General features: G+C 34.8%; 5 protein-coding genes across 6 annotated transcripts; 1 reads left to right on the top strand and 4 right to left on the bottom strand.

Annotated features, from left to right (window-relative positions):
- Window positions 1-446: 446 nt before the first annotated feature.
- LOC102625742 (nudix hydrolase 18, mitochondrial-like) lies at window positions 447-2,314 on the bottom strand. Its single transcript, XM_006482055.4, has 5 exons — window positions 1,985-2,314; window positions 1,498-1,609; window positions 1,291-1,374; window positions 961-1,092; window positions 447-865 (listed from the first exon to the last, which is right to left on the bottom strand). Exons 1-5 carry the CDS (start codon window positions 2,110-2,112, stop codon window positions 731-733), a joined length of 591 nt encoding a protein of 196 aa, XP_006482118.1. The 5' UTR covers window positions 2,113-2,314; the 3' UTR covers window positions 447-730.
- Window positions 2,315-2,816: 502 nt separating this feature from the next.
- LOC102625464 (phenylalanine--tRNA ligase, chloroplastic/mitochondrial) lies at window positions 2,817-7,566 on the bottom strand. Of its 2 annotated transcripts, XM_006482054.4 has the most exons (11): window positions 7,250-7,566; window positions 6,321-6,511; window positions 5,922-6,125; window positions 5,713-5,830; window positions 5,078-5,154; window positions 4,327-4,506; window positions 4,064-4,108; window positions 3,673-3,777; window positions 3,457-3,570; window positions 3,248-3,340; window positions 2,817-3,060 (listed from the first exon to the last, which is right to left on the bottom strand). In XM_006482054.4, exons 1-10 carry the CDS (start codon window positions 7,449-7,451, stop codon window positions 3,290-3,292), a joined length of 1,287 nt encoding a protein of 428 aa, XP_006482117.1. In that variant the 5' UTR covers window positions 7,452-7,566; the 3' UTR covers window positions 2,817-3,060; window positions 3,248-3,289. The 2 variants fall into 2 exon arrangements, with proteins under 2 accessions (XP_006482117.1, XP_052299142.1); XM_052443182.1 differs by having other exon boundaries at window positions 2,817-3,340; window positions 7,250-7,564.
- Window positions 7,567-10,138: 2,572 nt separating this feature from the next.
- Window positions 10,139-10,621, bottom strand: LOC107177550 (very-long-chain aldehyde decarbonylase GL1-9-like). The gene has a single exon (XM_015531478.1). The coding sequence runs from the start codon at window positions 10,619-10,621 to the stop codon at window positions 10,139-10,141; it is 483 nt and encodes a 160-aa protein (XP_015386964.1).
- A 5,384-nt stretch (window positions 10,622-16,005) lies between these two features.
- LOC102625180 (plasmodesmata-located protein 7) lies at window positions 16,006-18,196 on the top strand. The gene is made up of 3 exons (XM_006482053.4): window positions 16,006-17,116; window positions 17,608-17,721; window positions 17,819-18,196. The coding sequence occupies exons 1-3, from the start codon at window positions 16,363-16,365 to the stop codon at window positions 17,824-17,826; spliced, it is 876 nt and encodes a 291-aa protein (XP_006482116.1). The 5' UTR covers window positions 16,006-16,362; the 3' UTR covers window positions 17,827-18,196.
- A 277-nt stretch (window positions 18,197-18,473) lies between these two features.
- Window positions 18,474-19,367, bottom strand: LOC107177549 (uncharacterized). Its single transcript, XM_015531477.1, has 2 exons — window positions 19,332-19,367; window positions 18,474-18,980 (listed from the first exon to the last, which is right to left on the bottom strand). Exons 1-2 carry the CDS (start codon window positions 19,365-19,367, stop codon window positions 18,474-18,476), a joined length of 543 nt encoding a protein of 180 aa, XP_015386963.1.
- Between the last annotated feature and the right edge of the window lie 1,433 nt (window positions 19,368-20,800).

Genomic DNA, 20,800 nt, shown 5'->3' with positions numbered 1-20,800 from the left:
GATGATTTTTCCTTGTATTAATTTTGACCCTCTCGAAACCCCAAAAGTTCATATGGATGCCGAAATAAAATAATCCTAGGATCATCAAATTTAAACAGCTGTGCTTTGTGCTCAATGTTTAAAACCAGGGGTGGGAAAGTTTAAGTTTTTTTTTTTTGGAGAGAAAGGGAAAGTTAAGATTTGATCACTCTTATCTCATTCTTTTATAAGTGTCTTTATCAAACACTCGTGTCTGAGAGTTGCTTGATAGCTTATTCTATTCTTAAAGTTCACCAAAGGGTACTAAACTATTGATCAATATCGCAATTCACAATCTCACAACACTTGGATATTAATTTCGGAAACTGTTTTATATTTTGTTCGTTCAAAATCATTTTCAATATCTGTTTTCTAATGAAAGATCAAAGAGGAGATGAAAATCAAGTCAATGTTGTACAAACCAAATGTGTTTTCGCAAATCAGAACCTCATCATTCTTTATTTCTAGAACCAATGTTTGTTCAAAACATTGTCAACAAGCCTCTGCTAACCTTTTCTATTTTCCCACACAGAAGTTTCTGAATTAGAATACCAAGCAAATGAAACAACAACTAAAAATGCAGACTTCCGTTATCTGTATCCTTCAGTGTTGTCACTGTTTCTTGTTCGCTTGGATCTGTACTTCTTGTGGTCTTAGAGCAACTTCCCTCTGGTCTTCGAAAATTTTCTATGTACAAGTGGGATTTTCTATTCTAGCTCAAAGAACAGGTTCCTGCAGAATCTTCCTTGTCATGTAGTTGTTGAGAAGTTAGACGCATTACTAGTCTATCCAATGCTTCCTTCATCCACCAATGCTGACAAACTTTTCGAGCTTCTGCTGCGCTCATCTACATAAAATGTTCAACTTAAAATCAGATATTGTTTGAATAGATGGTTTCAATTGACATCGCAAAAAACAAGTTACAGGTGTAAATGTGCATACCCATTTTCTGCTTCGGACATTCTTCTCTGGCCACTCCGCTAATTGCTCCTGAACAAGTAATGGGAACATGTATCCTTGATAGTCAGTGTTGTGTGCTCTGCTCTTGAAATTCCATTCACCCAATAATTCACACTGCAAACAGACATCTAATATCAACAATCGAAACTCGAAATACTCAATTACCGGCAAATAAATAGAGTAATATGGAGTTGCGTGTTTGAGTTCTGAACCTAGTACAAAAATTATACTCTAATCAACAGAAGCAAGCAAAGAGTTTTGACTATTCATATCCATTTTGTGTTCTTAAAAGCAAAATTAAAGTGAACTAACCTCAACGATGCCAGTTACCCCGGCTTCCTCGATGGTTTCTCGTAAAGCTGCTTCTTGTATGGATTCATCAATTTCCCAGCCTCCCTGTAAAATTATACTTGGTTAGATCAACTTCAAGGGAATCTTCAGAGTTTAATCGTTCAAAACTATCACGTTTAACAAACACAACTTCTTTTCATTCATACCAAGAAAGTAAAAATTCAATACCTTTGGGAATAACATCCCTTTGCCTTTCTGTGAACTGATGACGAGAACTTCAAGATCCTCCTCATTAATATCCAAGCTTTGTTTTACACATTTATATCTATATGGTATGCATCTGCGCAATTAATATTTACAATTACGAGTCAGTGAATTATTAGAATAACAACATGGTCCCCAAATATCATATATTAAATTTATAGCCTTTTATGTTACAAAAAGTTTGAAATTATAAGATCGACTCTCAGTACCTTTACACCACCCAAATAAAAAAAAAAGGATAAAATCCCGAGGTCAAGGTCAGCGCAAGTTGTGCAAGTGGTTGCAGCACTTGCATTAAAGTTGAAAACAACTCTTAACCAGCTCACTTTTTACACCAAATTACTCCGTTATTCGTTTATCTCTCAAGTAATTAAGCATGCAAATTTTCTATCATACAAGAAGGCGTTCAATGATGTTGTGAGGAAGAAAGAGAGAAAAAACAGAAGCTAACCCAACAACTTGGCGACGGCCTTTTTGGTAACGCTGCAAATGCCTGCCGGTGCGAGAAACCAAATTGCCCACAACATTTTCAGGAGTTACAAGAGATACAATAGTTTCTTGAGCTACCAAAGCCACCATAGTTTTATTTTCTAGTTACGGAATATTCGCAGCAGCAAAAAGCAAAAGGAGCTGAAAGACAATCTTTCAGATGAAAAATAATTAACGTCTGAACGAGCTGAAAGCAAAAGTAAACTTTTAATATTGAGACGAGAGAGAGAGAGGTGAGAGCTTCTTTCTTATCCTGAGTAAAATAGAACAGCCGAACTGCCCCCTTTAATAATTGTAAGAAGAGATAGAACCCTCGAGTGGCTGATGCAAGATTGTGGGCCCTATTTGTAGGTTTTGGGGAGGTGGTGATCGCGTGCCGCGGTTGACTACGTGTCGCTGACGCGTCACGCAATCCTTTTTAAACATTTTACTGCAAATTTTCGGACCACATCTGTATTCTGTAGACTACAATCAATCTCTTCAGCGTGTGGACGAGCCGCACGCGCGTGCACAATCAACCACTGTTGCTTAATTGCTTTGCTTTCACACCCCCTGTGGGGTGTACGATGCGTCTGATGCATCTGATCAGTCCTCCTCTTCAACAACACAAAAAAGATCTAGATATCAGCCTCATTGGTAGAGATATACAAGCAAAACCTGTAACCTTGTGGTTTACAAAACGCAAGGTATAGAGTAACTAAACGGCAATTTCGGTGTCTATTGAAGCGACAGAATTCCAGTTTCACCGACAGGCAGGTAAATTCCATAACAAGAAGATTGAAAAAACACGAAAATGAACAATAATAGCCACCAGAAGATGCTGAAATTGCTCGCTAAGCTCATTGTTCAATCAATGTAACAGATGCCTAACTACCTACCTTCGTAAAACTCGTGCGCTTAGCAATCCTATACCTTTTACATTGAGTTATATTTCATAAAATAATAGCTATACACCAACACAATCGAGCAAATGACAATTGCATTGTTAAAAGGTACCGCAAAAACTGTTGTAATAGGCCAGGGCCAGCGGTGATTAACCTGAAACAAAATGAAAAACTAAGCAACCGCTAAGCTACATTCAGATACAAGTTGAATGGTGTTTTTTTTTTTTTTAAACCTAAAAAAGAGGGGAAAAAAAAAGAAAGAAAAAACACATATGCTTTTTTCATCTCTTGTGTCTATTCTGGGAATCGCAAACAATACTTCAGGTTTCTGGAGCCATTACTTGATTTAGTATCCAATAAAGAGTCAATGCCGCCAGAAAATCTCATCTTAGAACCACATTTAACTTGCTCTGCACCTGTTCTCTAACGTTCCACTGCATCCATAGTTATCAACATAATTAGAGTTCTTGATCATCACTATTCATTAAGTATATATAGACAAAAAAGTCAATTGCTGAAAAACAAAAGAAAAAATGGGAAACAAAAATACCTGCAACTCATTAATTTCCTCATCCGTGAGGGAACGTTCCATGGATCTATATGCAATCCTATAACAATGACTCGTCATTCCTTTCTTGTTTGTGAAATTATCTATTAAACGCACCTGACAATCACAAGTGATATTAACAAATAACTTCCGAAGAGTTTTATGGCTGCAGGAGGGGTGAAAAAGTTAGCTTAAAAAAAAAAAAAAAAAAGAGTTTACCTCCTCAACAAGGTCACCAGCAACTCCTCTGACAACTTCACATAAATTATTTTCGGTGAATGATTCATTTATCCAAAAGCTCATGTCTTTGTAACAAGGAGGATACTACAAAAGACAATTCAGCTTTTCTTAGTATGTGCTCGCTGCTACAACCGCTTATTAGCATACTTGCGAATATCAACATAACTAAACTCCAAAGCCTAACAGCAGAAGGACAAAGCTTGGTTTCATAAAAACATATGAAGACATATGAAGATTTTGCCCCTCATTGTTTGAGAAAGATTCCAAAAACAAAATTATCATTGCTTGTCATAAAAAAAAGACCAGAATGAAAAAAATAATAATAATAATAAAGCAATAAGCTTTTCATAGATGAAAAACATAATTATACCTTGGAGAATGGCTTGAATTTGATCCCCAGCTGGCCCTGTGAAAACTGCATAAATAGCTCTAAATCAGATACTCAGTCACAATGGACCACATATGCGTAGATAGTAAAAATTATAATAAAAAAAGGATATGCAATGGATTTTTTTGCAAATGACAACGATATTACTTTTATTAAAACATCTATTGCTAATATGACAACAAGAAAACTGTAATTAGGGGAAAAAGGAAAAAAAGAAAAGAAAAAAGAATTCATTCAATAGCCACCTGAGAGGTAAACCGCTCATCGCTTAACCAGAAAAGCCGAATATCTGGTATATCAAATAAAACCATTGCAAGCCTCTCCAGTCCAAGTCCAAAAGCCCAAGCAACGTTATTCAATTTACCACTTCTCTTCAATATTTCTTGCTCAGTGACCCCACAGCCCAAAACCTCCAACCAGTTCTCCTGACATATTTTCATACCAGTTGGTCAGTCACATGCAGTGCCAAGGCTGCCAAATGAAGTAAATCTAAGTTTGGTAACTGTTGAACTTAAATAATTGGTGACAGCCTAATTTTACAGACAATTAATTAAAAATATTCATATTCGAAAATTATAGAAAGAAGAATTGGTGAACATAATTTATTTGATAAAAGCACTTGGCTTTTCTTTAAAACATGGCCATGAAGAATACATCTCCTTGCTAGGAAATGCTGGTATAAGCTCTTAGATAGAATAATTAAATCAGGCAGAAACAGTTAATGCCACCATTTTTCATGGACTATTGCAATAGTAGTATCCGATAAAAATATAGTGTCATGTTTCCCGTAGCAGGCACAATCAATATTGAAACACATCCTACTAGTACCAGCCAAAATCCAACATATGCAAACACAGTCTAATTGAGTGAACACTGCCTACAAATAGGTTTCATTATCCTGAAGTTGTTCAAAGGATCATCCAAGAGGAGATGATTTGTTCTTGATGGAAAGAGCTATAGCCAAGATTTATTATGTAAAGACTGTCAACAAAATACCTTAAAAAATATCTCAAGTTCATACGATGGATTGGTAAATGGAAAATACGTATCGACCCATCGCATTTCTACAGCACCTGAAATGTTAAACAGATTGAGGTCAACAGGTTAAAAGGTAATGAACTAAAAAAGAATAACAAGAAAAAGTCAAGGAATACGACATATACGACATAATTTTCAAGAGTGGTCTAAGATTATCTTTTACAAAGTTCGGGCAATTTTTTTTTTTTTTTGATAACCCAGACTCCTACACCGACTCGAACCATAGGTCCGCCCCAGCCAGGCCCTAAGCTGGTGGGTCAGTCAAGCGCCCCCAACCCCATGACCCATGTGACAGAAAAGGGTAGAATTTTTAAGCTCACTAAAAGGACGAACCTAAGACCTTGATACAGCCAAGCACCAGCTACCAAGCCCTCAACCAAATGGGCTGCCCCCCAGAGGGCCAGTTCATGCAATATTTTTCCATAATCATTTTGAGAACTGCTTATTTTTTGTCCTTTTCTGCTAATTGCCGATTTGAACTCCAGAAAGATAATACTGACTATGATCTCTTCCTTCGTAGAAATTCTAAATATATTCATCAGATAACTTGAGTTTGTGGGATGCACTCATAGAAAACACTAAAGTTGTTTTACCAAATAAGTGACGTGCCAGACCCTCCAAGCATCTCTTTAGATCTTTAGCAGCATATTCTGTAGCATCCAGACCAGCTGCCCCCCACTCATCAGGATAAAAAATAGAAACCCCCTCCATCTGAAAAATGACAACACATTTATTCCCAAAAAAAAAAAAAAAAGACTTGGTTGAATGAAATTTGATGGCTGTGATATGGGAGACTAGAAACCTGATGGAATACAGGGTAATGAGTTGAATCAATAGAATCTCTGCGGTAAACGTCTCCGGTTACAAGGAAATGATTGTGCTCCTTCAACAGCTCAGCTTGATGAGCACTTGTATGGCACCTCAAAACAGTTTGTGAGTCGACATAGTATGTATCATTATAGCTCCTGCTTACATGATCAGCAGGAACCAAAACATCATCAAAGTTCTGCAAGGAGTAGATTTACCATCACAAAATGCACCGACAAAGCTTACATGCATGCACAATGATGGCATTTTTTCAATCTCATGAAATTTCAAATAAAAAAAATATCTCATTGAGGTGAGCAAAACCAGATAGAAGAGGAAAAATATTTAAACACGTCATAGGTAACAATTATTTGTTTAAAATTTACAGACATACCTGTTTTACAGAAACAATGGGACAAAGATCATCAAACTTATTAAACTTGTTGGGATAATTAGAATCAAAATACTCATAAATAGCATTCTTCAGAATCCCAATTGGGTGCTGATTCCTCTTATGAAGTTGCATTCCCAGTTTAGTAAATATTGTGTCTGGTACATTGTTCGTAGGATCATCCCTCACAATATCTACAAAATCACCATCACCAAACCAATCAATGGAATCAAAACTACACATCTCAATTCCCATTTGTATAAGGCACCAAAACAATATTATAATGTTTGTAACTACTACGCTCGTGCTTAATGTTGAAAGCATGGTTTTGATTAAACAGCCACATATATTTTATGTTAGCAACTGATATTTAACAACTCCTACTGGCTACTAAGCCCACTCCATGGCAGCTCTTGAGATTAAAAGCACAAGAATTATGGCATGTTTGTAACTTATAGTTCAGCTTAAAATGAACCCATGGGTAGAAATCACCCTTAAAAGCTGGCATGTAAGGGACGGATGGCCAAGGCCATGAGCCAATATGCCCGCTTAATTTTATAATTATAGTCCAGGCGGGATTTAGTATCCCAATTTAAAGTGTTTGGTAAACATCCAAATTTTTAGTTGGCAGCCAATATTTAACACTCACCCACACACCCCCTCATAGTTGATAGCTAGAAACAGAGTTTCGATTCCACGGCAGCTCTAGAGATTAAAAGCCGCAAAACCTCAATCCCAAGTAGCTAAAAAGAAAATTGAGAAAACACCCAGTTTTACTTAAACAGCTAATGACTAATCAACTAGACACTTCATTTATTTTCATGGCAAATGTGGATTGAAAATCTACAATAGCAACCCCAGAAGACAATGAAAAGAAAGCAGTTAAAATTCAAGGGAAAAATAGTGGGTTTAAATGTTATTAATATACATACCATCTTTGGCCATTTTGACTCCACCGAGCTCGAGCGCAGAAGCAGCAGGGGGTCTCCATTTCTTTTGAAGAGGAAGAGGTGAAGTTGAAGTTGAAGTTGAAGAAAAGGGTACGCGAAAGGCAAACCGTTTGAGGGAATTCGTGTGAATAAAGAGTGAACAAGTTTTGGAGAAGAAAGTGGTGTTTGCAAGTGAAGTAGCCATCGCTATGCCCTCCCTCCGTCTCGTCTCGTTACTGTGTATAGAGTGAGAGAGATAGAAAAATGCTCCAAATATTTATTTCCTCGTATAAAATGCAACAAAATAAATTTTTGTTTCGGCAAAATCAAGAAATTGATTTTTAGGGCAGGACACTATTCGGTTCAGATTCGGTTCCATTCGATTCAAATTGGTTCGGATCTAATTGGTAAATTACTTAGCCTACAACGCCCAATAGGGATGACAAAAAAATCCTCACGAATACGGGTTCGTTATGCTAGGGTCAGATATTGGATTTAATTTAATTTAATAATAGACCTTTGACTTAGTAGGAGAACCATTGCACTTATAATATTGAGTATAGGTGTTTGAATCTCCATAAAATTATTATAAGGGTTAATTTTAATCATCCCTTAATTATCAAATAATTGAGTGGAACTAGTTTATTCCTCATAAAATGTGAGTGGAGTGGACAACCATCAAATATTTGAGAGGATTTAAAGAATCTGGGCAGCACTTCAGATGAGTACATGCCACGAAGAAGGTCTCAATTATATAATCTGTTTGTAAATAATAATTGTGATATCTGATATAATATCAGTAATAGTCTTGTATAACAATATTAAAAAAAAGAAGATATTGGATTTAATTTCACGTCGTTTTATAAAAAAACTAAGTACTGATACAATTTTTTATATCCGTTGATTGGGCGGGTTGAGTACAACTATGAAACAATAATATTCATTACTCGCTTGTTAAACTCATTTGGCTATTGATTATTTATTTTTTAGAATTTAAAAGGTAAAATTAACAGTTAAATCAAATAAATATTACAGTGAATCCTAAAACATAAAAATTAGTACTTAGTAATTTAATAATTGAAACAATCATCTGACGTGATATTATCATAAACATTTACTTGGAGATTTTAATTGTTTAATAGACTATATATTTATTAACTATCTAAAACATTGTCCTAATTGGAAATAACTTATAATAGAACAATATTCAAATCATGATAAGTTGGAAGGAGTGAAAAATATACAAAGAAGTGCTAAAGTGGAGACTTTTATTTTCGATCCAAATATATAGTAGTATAGTAATTAAAATTAAACCTAACAATCATCAAATTATAATTAATATTTATCTAAACTTAAAAATGATTTTTTAAAATATTTGAAAATAAAGTGTTACAAATTCATCTAGAACTAAATAATTAAAGTATCTTTTTTTTTTAAACATATGCAGATGCTAAAAAAAAAGAGATATAAAAGATAGGGAAAAGGGATGGATATTGGTGATGAAAATATGCTTAACCAAACTAATACCGATTCGGATAGTTGCATCCCCCACAATATCCATTTCATCGCCATTCATATTAAATCTGTGTTCACAATTGCCGTACGATTTTCTTATCACTAACGATACAACGTTTTTAACTAAAAATTATGACTTGTAGAGGTTTGTATTTTTTTTTTCAAAATACGGACAACTTTTATAATAAAAAATTTTAAAATAGAAAATTAATGTGTGTATTTTAAAAAGTACATACATTTACACTATGCTAAATTAAAAATGCATTTTTAACAATAAAATAATTGAGTATACGTGCATATTAGGGGTGCGTTTGGCATAGTTATCTTGTACAATCCAATTACAATACCTTAGAAATACTATAACCCATAGTTGAACACCATCAGATAAGAAGAAAGTCAATAAAAATCATTAAAATTTAAAATTTAATAATATTTTATATTTATTCTTCATGTAAAAAAAATTGAGGGCCAATAATTATAATATCCAATAAAATAATAACATATGTGTATTTTTATTAGGGTCTTCCTAAGTTACATTCAATGGAACTTACATCCCTTGTAACATTTTGTAAGCCCCACTGTCATGCTATAAATTTTTGCATATTTTTGCATAAGTTGTAAGCTATATTGATTGGAACTTAGCAAAACTCTTTTTATTGTTATTCTTATACTTGCAATTGATATTGATTAATTTTAATATCAATATGCAATGAGTAAACTTTATTGGATGAAAGTACAAATAACATGTACACTCATAACGTCTTCAGTTTTTAAATGTCAAGTTCAATTTGTATAACCTAAAAGCTAATATTTAATAGTTAGCAAAGGAAGGAGGGTGCGCAAATTTTAATTTTTTTTTATTTTTTATTTAGGATAAAAACTGAAAAGGCTTACAGAAAAATAAGGTAAGCTACTAAGCTGCATGAGCTTTGTCTGTGTGCGGGCATATTTTTAGCTATCCTGTGAGGTTGCCTGTACACAAAAGTGTCAGCATCTTTATCTACTATACAATTTTATTTTGAGTGCTGCTAAACATCGGGAACTCTGAGAGAACGCTGAGAGAAACGGCAGCTTGTGTTGCCGTTTCGTTCTCTCCCCCCCCCCCCCCCCCCCCCCACGTGAGTAACATATATATGCCCCTCATGTGACTTTCAAATCATTTTCTTTCTTCCACTTCCTTCTTCGCTTTCAACAGATCCGTTCCAGCACTCCTTCACTCCCTCTCAAATCCTTTTCCTTTATATTTTCAACTCCTTCTCCAGCACTCCCACATGAACTCCAACTCCCACAATTATTTTGGTAATTGTATTATTGATAATTATTTTAATAATTAATTTATGATACAGTCAAATTGTCTTAATAGCATCTAGTCTTTCTTTAGCCGAGCCTCAAAACCTCCTTCAGGTAGCTGACTAGATGGTAAGGCATGTGAGTTCCAAGAAGTCTATCCCATAATGAAAAGAATGGCTGAGAATAGTTGTACTTCAAGCCCTGAAGTTGATGGTGGACATCGTGATAAGCGGTGTTGTTCTGGAAGAACAAGTGGAAGATATTGCCAGGCAACCAAAGCCCAGAGTGATCATCAACAGTTTTAACCACAGCAAAGCTGAAAAATATCACGGTGGTTCGTGCAGTAATTCCCGAGACAAGAAAAGAGAGGGCTCCACCCAAAGTGTCGAGCAAAAGTCCCTCAAGTGGGTGATTGTAAAGGGCGCCGATTGCATAAGGAACAATCAGCCTATGGTGCTGAGAGTGGATATGACGATACAAGAAGTCTATCCCATATTGAGAAGAATGGCTGAGAATAGTTGTCTCTTTAATTTGCCCAAATGATGCCTTTTGTTCTTTGATAATAAACATATATATTTTGCCATTGTATGGTGGCTTCTATCAGTTGATGAAATTTTTAATATCAGTGCCATATGAAATCTTAAGATTGAGGCATGTATATTCTGTTGGAATTGAAGGGACACTTGTTGTGTAAATAGATATGTAGGGTAGATGCATCTCTTTTGGATTTTTTAAGTTCTCATGGAATAAAGATTGGCATTAAATATGTCAACATTTGTTTCTGATATCTATTGTGAACTAGGATATTGTTAGAATGTTGAAAGAATTGTACTTTCAGGTTGTAGAACTCAACAAAGCAGTTTAATATTTGAAATTAATGGGAGCAAGTTATCTTGGTTTGTGATGGTTTGTGATGAGCAAATAAGTGAACGAGAAACGAAGGAGAAGTGAACGAGTGAAGGAGTAAGGAGAAAACTCAAACTTAGCTTTGCTTAGTCATGAGTAAGGAGAGAACTCAAACTTTCACGTAGGGGGCATAATTCACTTGACAAAAGTGACTTGAGTGTGGGGCCAAACGGTAGCTTTTGGCAAAAGTGACTTGAGCTGAAGTATTTTTTCACGTGGGGGTTCGTTTTCTTAGTCTTGTTGGGGGGGAGCTGAGAGAACACGAAACAGCAGCACAACCTGCCGTTTCTCTCAGTGTTCTCTCAGCGTTCTCAACCTTTAGCATTTCTCTTTTATTTTTTATTTTTATTTTCATTTCAAAACCATTAAATTGGTTCTGGTTCATTGGTTTGTGGCTATGGATCCAAGCATACACTTGAGGCTATCTTCACGTTTGACCATTGACCCATGGCGAATGGATAAATCATAATGTCCTCATCAATATTTAATCCATTTTCTCTTGGGGAAACTATCAATATTTGATTTAAAAGAGAAAAGGTCTATTTTTTTGGATCCAACTCTAGTAATTTGAGGATATTATATCAAATAATTTACATGCTTTTAGATAATCAAAGAATCATTTTTTAAAAAAAAAAAAAAAGAAGAAAAAACCACTTAATGATATGTAGACGACTGTAGGGTGAATCACCCCCACAAAATATCTTAGTAGTAATAACCCTGTTTTTAACTCCTTTAAAAAAAAAAAAATTATTAGTAACTGCGGGTGCAGTGCAGAGTCAGAAAATGCAGTGGGCTTCATTCAGCACCACGCGCGCACGCACGTCTTACGTCGTTTCGGAGGTGCCATCATGCCATCTTCTTCGGCTTAATTTGCTTTTATTTTATTTGTTCTCCCGTCCAGTCGACCAGATATCCAATTTTCTGGTTCACTTATTCCACAATTATTATTTTGTTTGTTTTTCTTCTCTCTCTCTCTCTTCCCACCACTCTCTTCTCTTCGTAAATGCTTAAAATCAGGAAGCTTAGAGTGTAGGCGCTTTTAAGAATATTTAATTCTATTATTTGGGAAGTTTAATTATTCATTACATGCTCTAAATTATAACAAAAATAACATAATTTTTTAGTTTTTTTATTTTTGTAAATTTTAATTTGTTGCAGCCTATTAATAGGCCTTGAACTTTGTAGGAGAGCAAGTGTCCGAATCCTAATTGTCAAGACTAATCATCTTAGGCTCCTAATTAAGAAATAAATAGTTTCCTTTAAGGATTTAACGTATTTAAACGTAAGAGTTCGATATGTATAAGAAAATAAATATTAAACACACACATACATATAGAACTATTTTATAGATAGAGGTTGGGTTCACTAGGTTTATGATAAAACTTTAACAAGAAATAGACAGCTTCTTAGTAGATGAGGGTTTTTTTTTTTTTAAAAAAAAGGAAAAATTATAATGTTGTACGACTGATTTTTTTTCCATTTAAATTGGATCAGGCTACGGTGCAACTGTGGCGCGGTGCCACAGTTGCACCTAAGGTTCCCCCATCTAAATTTTCTTATCTTAATACTTGGTTCATAGTTTTGCTTGGAAGATATTGAGAGTGACTAAAGATCCTCAATACAAGAAAATTACAACGTAAGAGATGTAATAAATGATTTTTTTTTTTTAAAAAAAAGTTATTAGAGACTTCAGTGAGAAATGAAAATTATCAAAGAGCACAAGTCATTTATTCCTACGTTTGGAAGTAATAAAAATGGTGCAAAACAAAAAACGTCATTAAATATATATATTCTTATAATATCAGCAGAATGAAGCTCCTTCCTCAGACGAGATTTATTAGGAAAAGTCAAACAACAATCTCCAAGAGTGTAAACCCTAATAATTATGAACCATACTTTTAGCTTTCCAAATAGGTGATTGAAATTGCTCGAACCTAAACACCAAAAAGTCATAACGCCGGTGGTGAAGATTACACAGAGAATATAATTCTTTTGACAATTAAAATTGTCAAACTGCCTAACACGTATTGGAATTGGACTTCCGCAGCAGCAGTACCAGTTCGCACAAATGAGCTGACCAAGTAGTCCTGCAAGTTGTTCGTTGCCGTATTAATTACGAACGTGATTTTCATTTTCTTTTAGAAAATTTCTTCGTGGCATAATTAACGAAATTCGAATGCAATGTTTTTGGTAAATGGGCAAGTTGATTTTGGTTATGTGTATGATTTAACAGTACTTAGGTAATGGAATCCTGTCTACTTAACTCTAAGAAAAGAGGAACAAATATAAGAGACGACATTTATATAAATATTGTCTTAACGAATTCAATGAATTTTCAAATGTTAATTAATAGACGAAAAACGTCAAAAACGAAAGTGGCCATACAAAAGTCTGTATTAACATTTACCTTACTGATAATTAACATGAAATCTGATTAAAGGAAATGTGAGTTCATATTCTAATGTTGAGTAATATGCCATGCTTAAAAAGGTCAATGAACACTAATACGCGAACGGATTCTATAAGAGGACTGTAGAAAGTTGTATCATAAAGAACAAATATTGATTGATTTGAGAAATAATCCATCCAGTCCAAGTAAGTATAGATTGATTCTAGAACATGAATCGTTTTGCTTTCGCATTTCTAATTTCAAACGAAAGAAGATTTCTTTGGGATTTTTCTGAGGCAGGTAGCGATTGGACATGCGAAAGACAAAAGCCGAATGACCCAACCCAACCAGCAAACCCATTCTGTACGGTTTTCATTAAGAGTGGGGACTATTATCTGAATTTTTCAAATTAAAACCGCAGGGTAGGGCGTTTGTCAAACACCGCAGCAACTTTTACTTTCGCATTACAAGCTTTGCAAGAATTGCAATGTCTAATGGAGGCTTGGTCAAAGGGTAATCATGTGTGTCACGAGAAGTCGGTACGAAGTTGATATCCGTTTGAGGTGAAATGAACCGTCGTTGAGATTTTAGACTTTAGCGTAATATTTTAATCTGTCATTTTGCACTGGAATTTTGAAATGGTCGTCCAACAATGGAATGGCCTTTGGGCTCAACGACCTTTTCCACTGGACGGGCCATCGAGAAGTAATAAAGTCCATTTTGGTAACAAGTTATTAAGTTCATCTTCCCCCAACCCCATAGAGAATTTGGAGTCTTACGTGGTGTGATATAAAAATCCGCCTTTAACCAAGATCACGGCATGCGTGGCTGGTGGATATTTTGTATTTTAATTTCAAAATTGCTTCCAGAATTCAAAATGGTCGGTCGGTGACATGTTGGATTTTTGGTTGTGTTTGTGTTTGGACTTTTAACGTAACCAAATGAATTTATGAAAGCAATTTTCTTGGTTATTTTATTGTTCGTTCATTTAATAATATTACTAGATGAAAGCAATTTAAGACCCCCCCCCCCCCCCCTGTCATGACGTCAACTATCCAACCATCCAAGCAACATTAAATAATTCTATTTGCCGTGTCGTCAGGGGGGCGGTAATTTTATTTAAAATTATCTTCTATGGATTGTTCAAGAAATTGAAACAAGTATTAAGATAAGCCGTAACGCAAGATCTGATTTGAAGTGAAACAAAAAATATAAAAATTATAATAAAATTGTTTGCAAGGATTGTGTTTAAATTGTATACAAATTAGTTTAAAAACTTTAAAAATTGTTTTGGATTGTGAATCGAAAATGCATTCTGTTTTTTAGTTTCTTTGATGTGAATATGAGCTCCAATTAATTCACCGAGTCATAAATGGACGCTGCCTATTGGGCTTGCCCTCTTAGGCCTTAATCGATTTAGCTCGAGTTTGGCAAAATGCGAAGGCCCATTTAAGAGGCCCATTCACACTAGGAAATTAACGCATCAGGGAGACTGCATGTCTATACACGGGCATCAAAGTACGCAATGGATGTAAAACACATGATGAGACTTGAGAGTGAGACAATGGATTGGGTTGGGTACCACCAGCTAGCTGAAGAGATCGTTTAGGTTAAAACGGAACCTACAGCTGATCAGGGCATTATTAATGTCATAATTAAAATTGGGATCAAAATGAGAGGAACGACGGAGGATATGAATGTGGTGATCGCTCGTAGGCACCACACAAACAAAATGTCAGTTTTTGGGACGGTGCGAATTGAAGAAGACAAAGCTGCCATTAATCTCAAACGACATCACTGAATTAATGTGACATGATAATCTCTTCCTTCCATCTCTTTCTGTGTTTTGTACTGTTAGAAACACCCAGATGAGATGAGAGACCACATGATTTCATTGCATGTCTTGTTGCAGAGAGGCAAAGAAAGAATTATTTACGCCAGTGTAGTAGTGTACGCACGTGCTAACTCGACGCATTAAAAATTTTGTACGTGCGTCATGGATAAATTCTAATTTTAAGTTGTATCAGTTTCTCCTCTTCCACTCAAATTCATTTGGTCTGTTTCCTCCTAAAGAAATCAAAACTCCCATGACAGCCTAATTAGATACTGCTCTATGCTCTTTCTTTTATACCCAGCATCACGAGCCCCAAAAGAAGAGGTATGTATCTCTAACTTGTATGCCAAAATTAGAAGCGTGCCATAACGACCAACTATGCCCGGCTCAGTGCGATTGGTACAGTTGTTTTCTTTGTCTACACCACTCCAAGAAGTTGTGATTTTTTTCATTGCATATACTTTATAAAGTCTTGTGTAATTAACCACTAATTCAATCTAAAATTTCAATTTATCAGCTTTACACTAAGTCTACTCTAGGAATGTGCAAGTAATAAATTAAATTAAAGGATTTGGCTAAGTTACATTTAATGTAACTTACAGTCATGGTAAAACATGCAAAAATTTATGACATGGTAGTGGGATCCACTGTCATGTTACAAAAACTGTAAATTGCATCGACTTAACTTAACAAGACTCCTAAATTAAAAGAATAGCTTCTAAATAATTGACTGATTAATCCAAAAAGATACGGAGATAAAGTATTCATGTTTGATATCATATGTGGGAATGAAGAACACTTTGCATGCAAATGAATAATAATTTTGTTACTGTCAGAGGTACTTTCACTTTAGATAAAATTTCACCGACATAATTTGATACATAATTTTTCATACTAATTTAACAACGTAAATTGTCAATTCTTAACTTACCACAAGACTGTCCCCACACTTTTTCCACTAACCTATATTTCTTTTTCCCTATCTTTTTGTGCCATGACACCTTTTTTCTAGCGAAATTATGAACTAAATTGCAATTGGTTTCATGGTTCAATGACCAATTTCATTGCAACATTAAAATACTTGCGCTGAAAAAACGGAGCCTATAGCTGCTTCTTTTATAATCCCTCACCTTAATCTTGGAACAAAATTCTATTCATATTCCAGAACCCATTTCTCAAAACATGGCCGCAGCAAAAACAAAAACAACTTCAACAACTTCTCTTCTCTTACTCTTCTCATTCATAATTGTGTTCCTATCAATTCCTTCATTTTCTTCTTCTTCTTCTTCAACAGATTCTTTTGTTTTCGGTGGCTGCGCCCAACAAAAATACACACCAAGCTCAGCCTACGAGTCAAACCTCAACTCGCTCTTAACATCCCTAGTCAACTCAGCCACGTACTCGTCCTACAACAACTTCACCATCATGGGCTCAAGCCCGCAAGACGTCGTCTACGGGCTCTACCAATGCCGTGGTGACCTGTCCATGCCCGACTGCGCCACGTGCGTGGCACGTGCCGTCACCCAGGTCGGCGGCCTCTGCTACCAGGACTGCGGGGGGGCGCTTCAGCTCCAGGGCTGTTACGTAAAATATGACAACGCAACGTTCCTGGGCGTCGAGGATAAGACCGTGGTGTTTAAGAAATGTGGGCCGTCCGTTGGGTACGAGCCTGACGCTATGGGCCGTAGAGATGCTGTGTTGCAAGGGCTCATGACGGCTAGCGGTCCCTACAGAGTTGGTGGGGCACGGGATGTTCAGGGCCTGGCTCAGTGCGTGGGGGATCTGAGCGCGGGAGAGTGTCAGGATTGCTTGGTCCAGGCGATCGGACGGCTGAAAAGTGATTGTGGAACTGCTGATTATGGCGATATGTTTTTAGGCAAGTGTTACGTGAGGTACTCTACGGGTAAAGCTCCAAATTCTTACAAGGATCATAATGGTAAGTCCATTCTATCCGCACGTCAAGGTCTCATCACCAAAATCACTTGATGACTTGGCTCACTTTGTTTGATTCAGCATATCTTTTTTTCTTCCCCTTTCTTTTGGTCCCAAAATGTGATTAATTCAGCAATGATTATGAACAAATTTGGACTCGAATTGGTTCAATTTTAATCAAGTTAAATTTCACAAAAATAAAGCAGTTGGGGAATCAGGATTTTGGTTCAATGGGAGCTGTAATGAGAAAAACTATGAATTTGTAGAGCATAGAACATAAAAACTATAAATTTGAGGGACCAAACACAAAATTTACATAACAGTAGGCTAAAATTTAACCGAAAGGGCTAAATTTTAGGGGACCAAAGCCCTCTAATGAATATTCATGGAATTAAATTTTGGATTATTAAATAGTGTTTTACATAAATGTAAGTGTGTTAAATAATATTCGTTGTTCCAAGTCACATTTTAAATTGGACTCATTGTTCATGGCAGATAAATCTAGCAATGAGGGAGAGAAGACATTTGCAATTATCGTTGGATTATTAGCAGGAGTAGCTTTAATTATAATCTTTCTTACTTTCATAAGAAAAGTGTTTGGGGAACACGGTAACGTCTCTTTTACTTTCTCTGAAACTTTTAGCGTTATGGTTACCAGAAGAAACGCAAAGAATCGATTCACTGATCAGTATGTTTTCTTTTGCAGGTAAATAGAAAAATAATGATAATTAATATTGAAGCAACAGGCACAGCCAGCTTTAATTTGAGTCCCTTTTTCTTTCGCCCCACCTTTTTTCATTGTGTTAACTTTCCTATTTCTTTATTGCCCTTTTACGAATTTTATTTGCATTAATCTTTCTAATCGAGATTCGAGGAAAGATCAATAGATGGGGCATGTACCCATAAAAGTATAAAAGGAGGGAGGGGATTAAAAAACAAATCGAAAAAACTTTAAGATCCCACTCTCCTCTCCACTTGTTGTATCGTCTAATATGAAAAAAAAAAATTGCCATATTCTTTTTGTAAAGTGAAAGATGCCGTTTCCTTTCCCTATTTCAATTCATATTATTTTAACTTTCCTTTATTTTGTACAGTCTTTCCTTATTCACTTGCAATTTTCCAGCAAGTGGCCCAGTGTCTGTGTTATCAATTATTTCTATTTTTTTTCCCACTTTTTTTGAATCAGAAAGCTTTCACTTCACCAAGAGGATGTGAAATTGGAGGATTGCCTGATTAATTAATGTGATTTAAGCAGCAATTCGGTCAAAATCATGTATTCATTTTGAAACTATTGTAATAAATACAGTGCTTATAAGTTATGATAAGTTTTTTTTTTTTTGAAAGAGAAAGTAAAGCTTTCATTAAGAATCAATAGTGAGTAACAACAAAATCTCATCTGGGTAATTTCCCAGCCAAACAGCAGAACTTACATACTCTAAAGCTTTCTTTGCTAGCCCATGAGCAATACGATTGAAAGATCTTGGAACATGCTGGATTTGCACCCTACCTAGCCTCTTTAAGCTATCTTGAATTGTGGCTATCTTCCAGAAGATTTCCGTTATGCTTCCTTTTCTGTTACAAGCAAGATCAACCACCCCTTTTGAATCTGACTCTATAATCATTGGCAGAAAATTTGTACTTTGAGCTACCTGGATGCCAAAATTGATTGCCTCTGCTTCCATGCATTCCACATCCCCTTTGTAAATGGTATTCTGAACAGCTGCTGCTACAATCTTTGCTCTCGAGTCTCTGATAACCACTCCGAGGCCTGCTGTCTGATTTGAGGGTCTGATGGCAGCATCCACATTCACCTTATACCACCCATTTGGAGGAGGTAGCCATGTTTGAGTTATGATAAGTTGATAACACTGGATGATTGTTCGATATAATGGACTAATTATTGTAAACTTTATGAGAAACGGTGTCAAGTACCATCAAAATTTAGAGAATATTATTTTTATTATTTGGATAAGAATTCTGCCACCAACAAAAAAACTAAAAATAGTAATAATTGAAAGAAAGCAGAGACGGACTTCACGATTCAGAAATTTAAAGTAAGATTATGCTGACATCGTAATCAATTCAATTTAAATATAATCTTTTTTTTTTACCATGAATAACAATGATTCAATTTATGTACCTGAAAATATTCAAATCAAACTTTACGAAAAAAATAATCTTTTTTTTTAAATTGCTTTGTGGGTTTTAAATTTTAATACATTATCACTGTCCTGTCTCACCAACGACGAATCCATGCATGTTATGTTATGTAGAATACTAAATTGGCATAAGAATGCTCGTTGCATGCTGTATGAAGTGCTGCATCCTTCTTTCCTAGATTTCATGTTAAAGTTATGAATCTTTGCTTTTATTATAAATTTCCTTTGTGCTGTCATGTAAACAAGATTTTGATTTTTGTGGTGATTTGGGAAAATTGGAAGATCTCGAGCATAAGCCCTACACCGTACACCCCTAGTTCTTCACACCAATTAAGCAAATTTTTTTTTTCCTTTAAGCGTTTTTTAAGCTTTTTTTTTTCGAGAAATCATGCAAGAAAGACTTAGGTGGCGTTTGTTTTTTTGTCTAAAATCTGAATAGACCTGAATTAATCTGAATTCTGAATAGATCTGAATATCTGAATCTGAATAATATGTTTGTTTTTTCGTCTGAATCTCGAAAAATAAGTATTAAGTAGTTTATTTTTTTCAACTTTAAAAGCTGAAAATATGTACTTTTACATTTGTATCCTTATTAATTTTGAATGTCAAATAAATAATATATTAAATACCACAATATTTTAATATTTATATGTAAAATTATATTCAAGTGAATACATAATTATTTTGGAATTTTAATATATAAAATACCATAAATTTTAAATTTTATCTTATATAATATAAGAAAGAAAAAACATGGATATTTTTATGTGGGGTAAATGTCTATGGGTGAGTTTTGGAATAGACATGAAAAATAAATTATAAAGCAGGGATATTTTTGACATTAGCAAGTAATTGACTTAATTAAGATTTTTTCATTAAGTAAAAAGCAAAAAAAAATTGGCTTATTTTATTAAGTCAAAATTATCAAAAAAGTTTCATTAAGTTATAAAAACAAACACCTCTAATTAACTTAATTAATTAAGTTAATTCACTTTAAGTCATTAAGTTAAAAAACAAACGCCGCCTTAAGTTAATTCTTCATTCAGTTGTTAGTGTATATATTGGGTCCGTTTCATGTTATCTCATAGTGGCTTCAAAGCCAAACTTGATCGTTTGAAATTAAAAGCCTAATTCTCGAGTTGAAATATATTCTATATGATGATTAATATTGATCTTTAATAGTCAATACTAATAATTTAAGCTTGTTTTGAGTCTAGTGATTTAAATTCTCTAATATAATATTAGAGTTAAGATTTTATATTTGATTCTCCCACGTGTAAACTCTGCCCTAAAATAGATTATCTAGATAGACCCATTAGAACTGAAATTGTCCATATTTCATGTGAGGGGTTTGTAAAGACGTGTTTTTATACTAATGCTGAACCCCACTTACCAACTTAAGCTTTTAGATTGAGTTGGTTGAGCTATTTGTCTAACAATCTAAATTATCAAATGAATTTAATATCTTGATACAAATTAATTATGAATTAAATCGCCTAAGTTTAGAGTTATCCCTCGTAATTTACTTT

Source organism: Citrus sinensis, chromosome 6, assembly GCF_022201045.2.
Source record: "Citrus sinensis cultivar Valencia sweet orange chromosome 6, DVS_A1.0, whole genome shotgun sequence".
Lineage (NCBI taxonomy): Eukaryota > Viridiplantae > Streptophyta > Magnoliopsida > Sapindales > Rutaceae > Citrus > Citrus sinensis.
The sequence above is the reverse complement of the archived record's forward strand: the minus strand, read 5'-3'. Positions and strand labels throughout refer to the sequence as shown.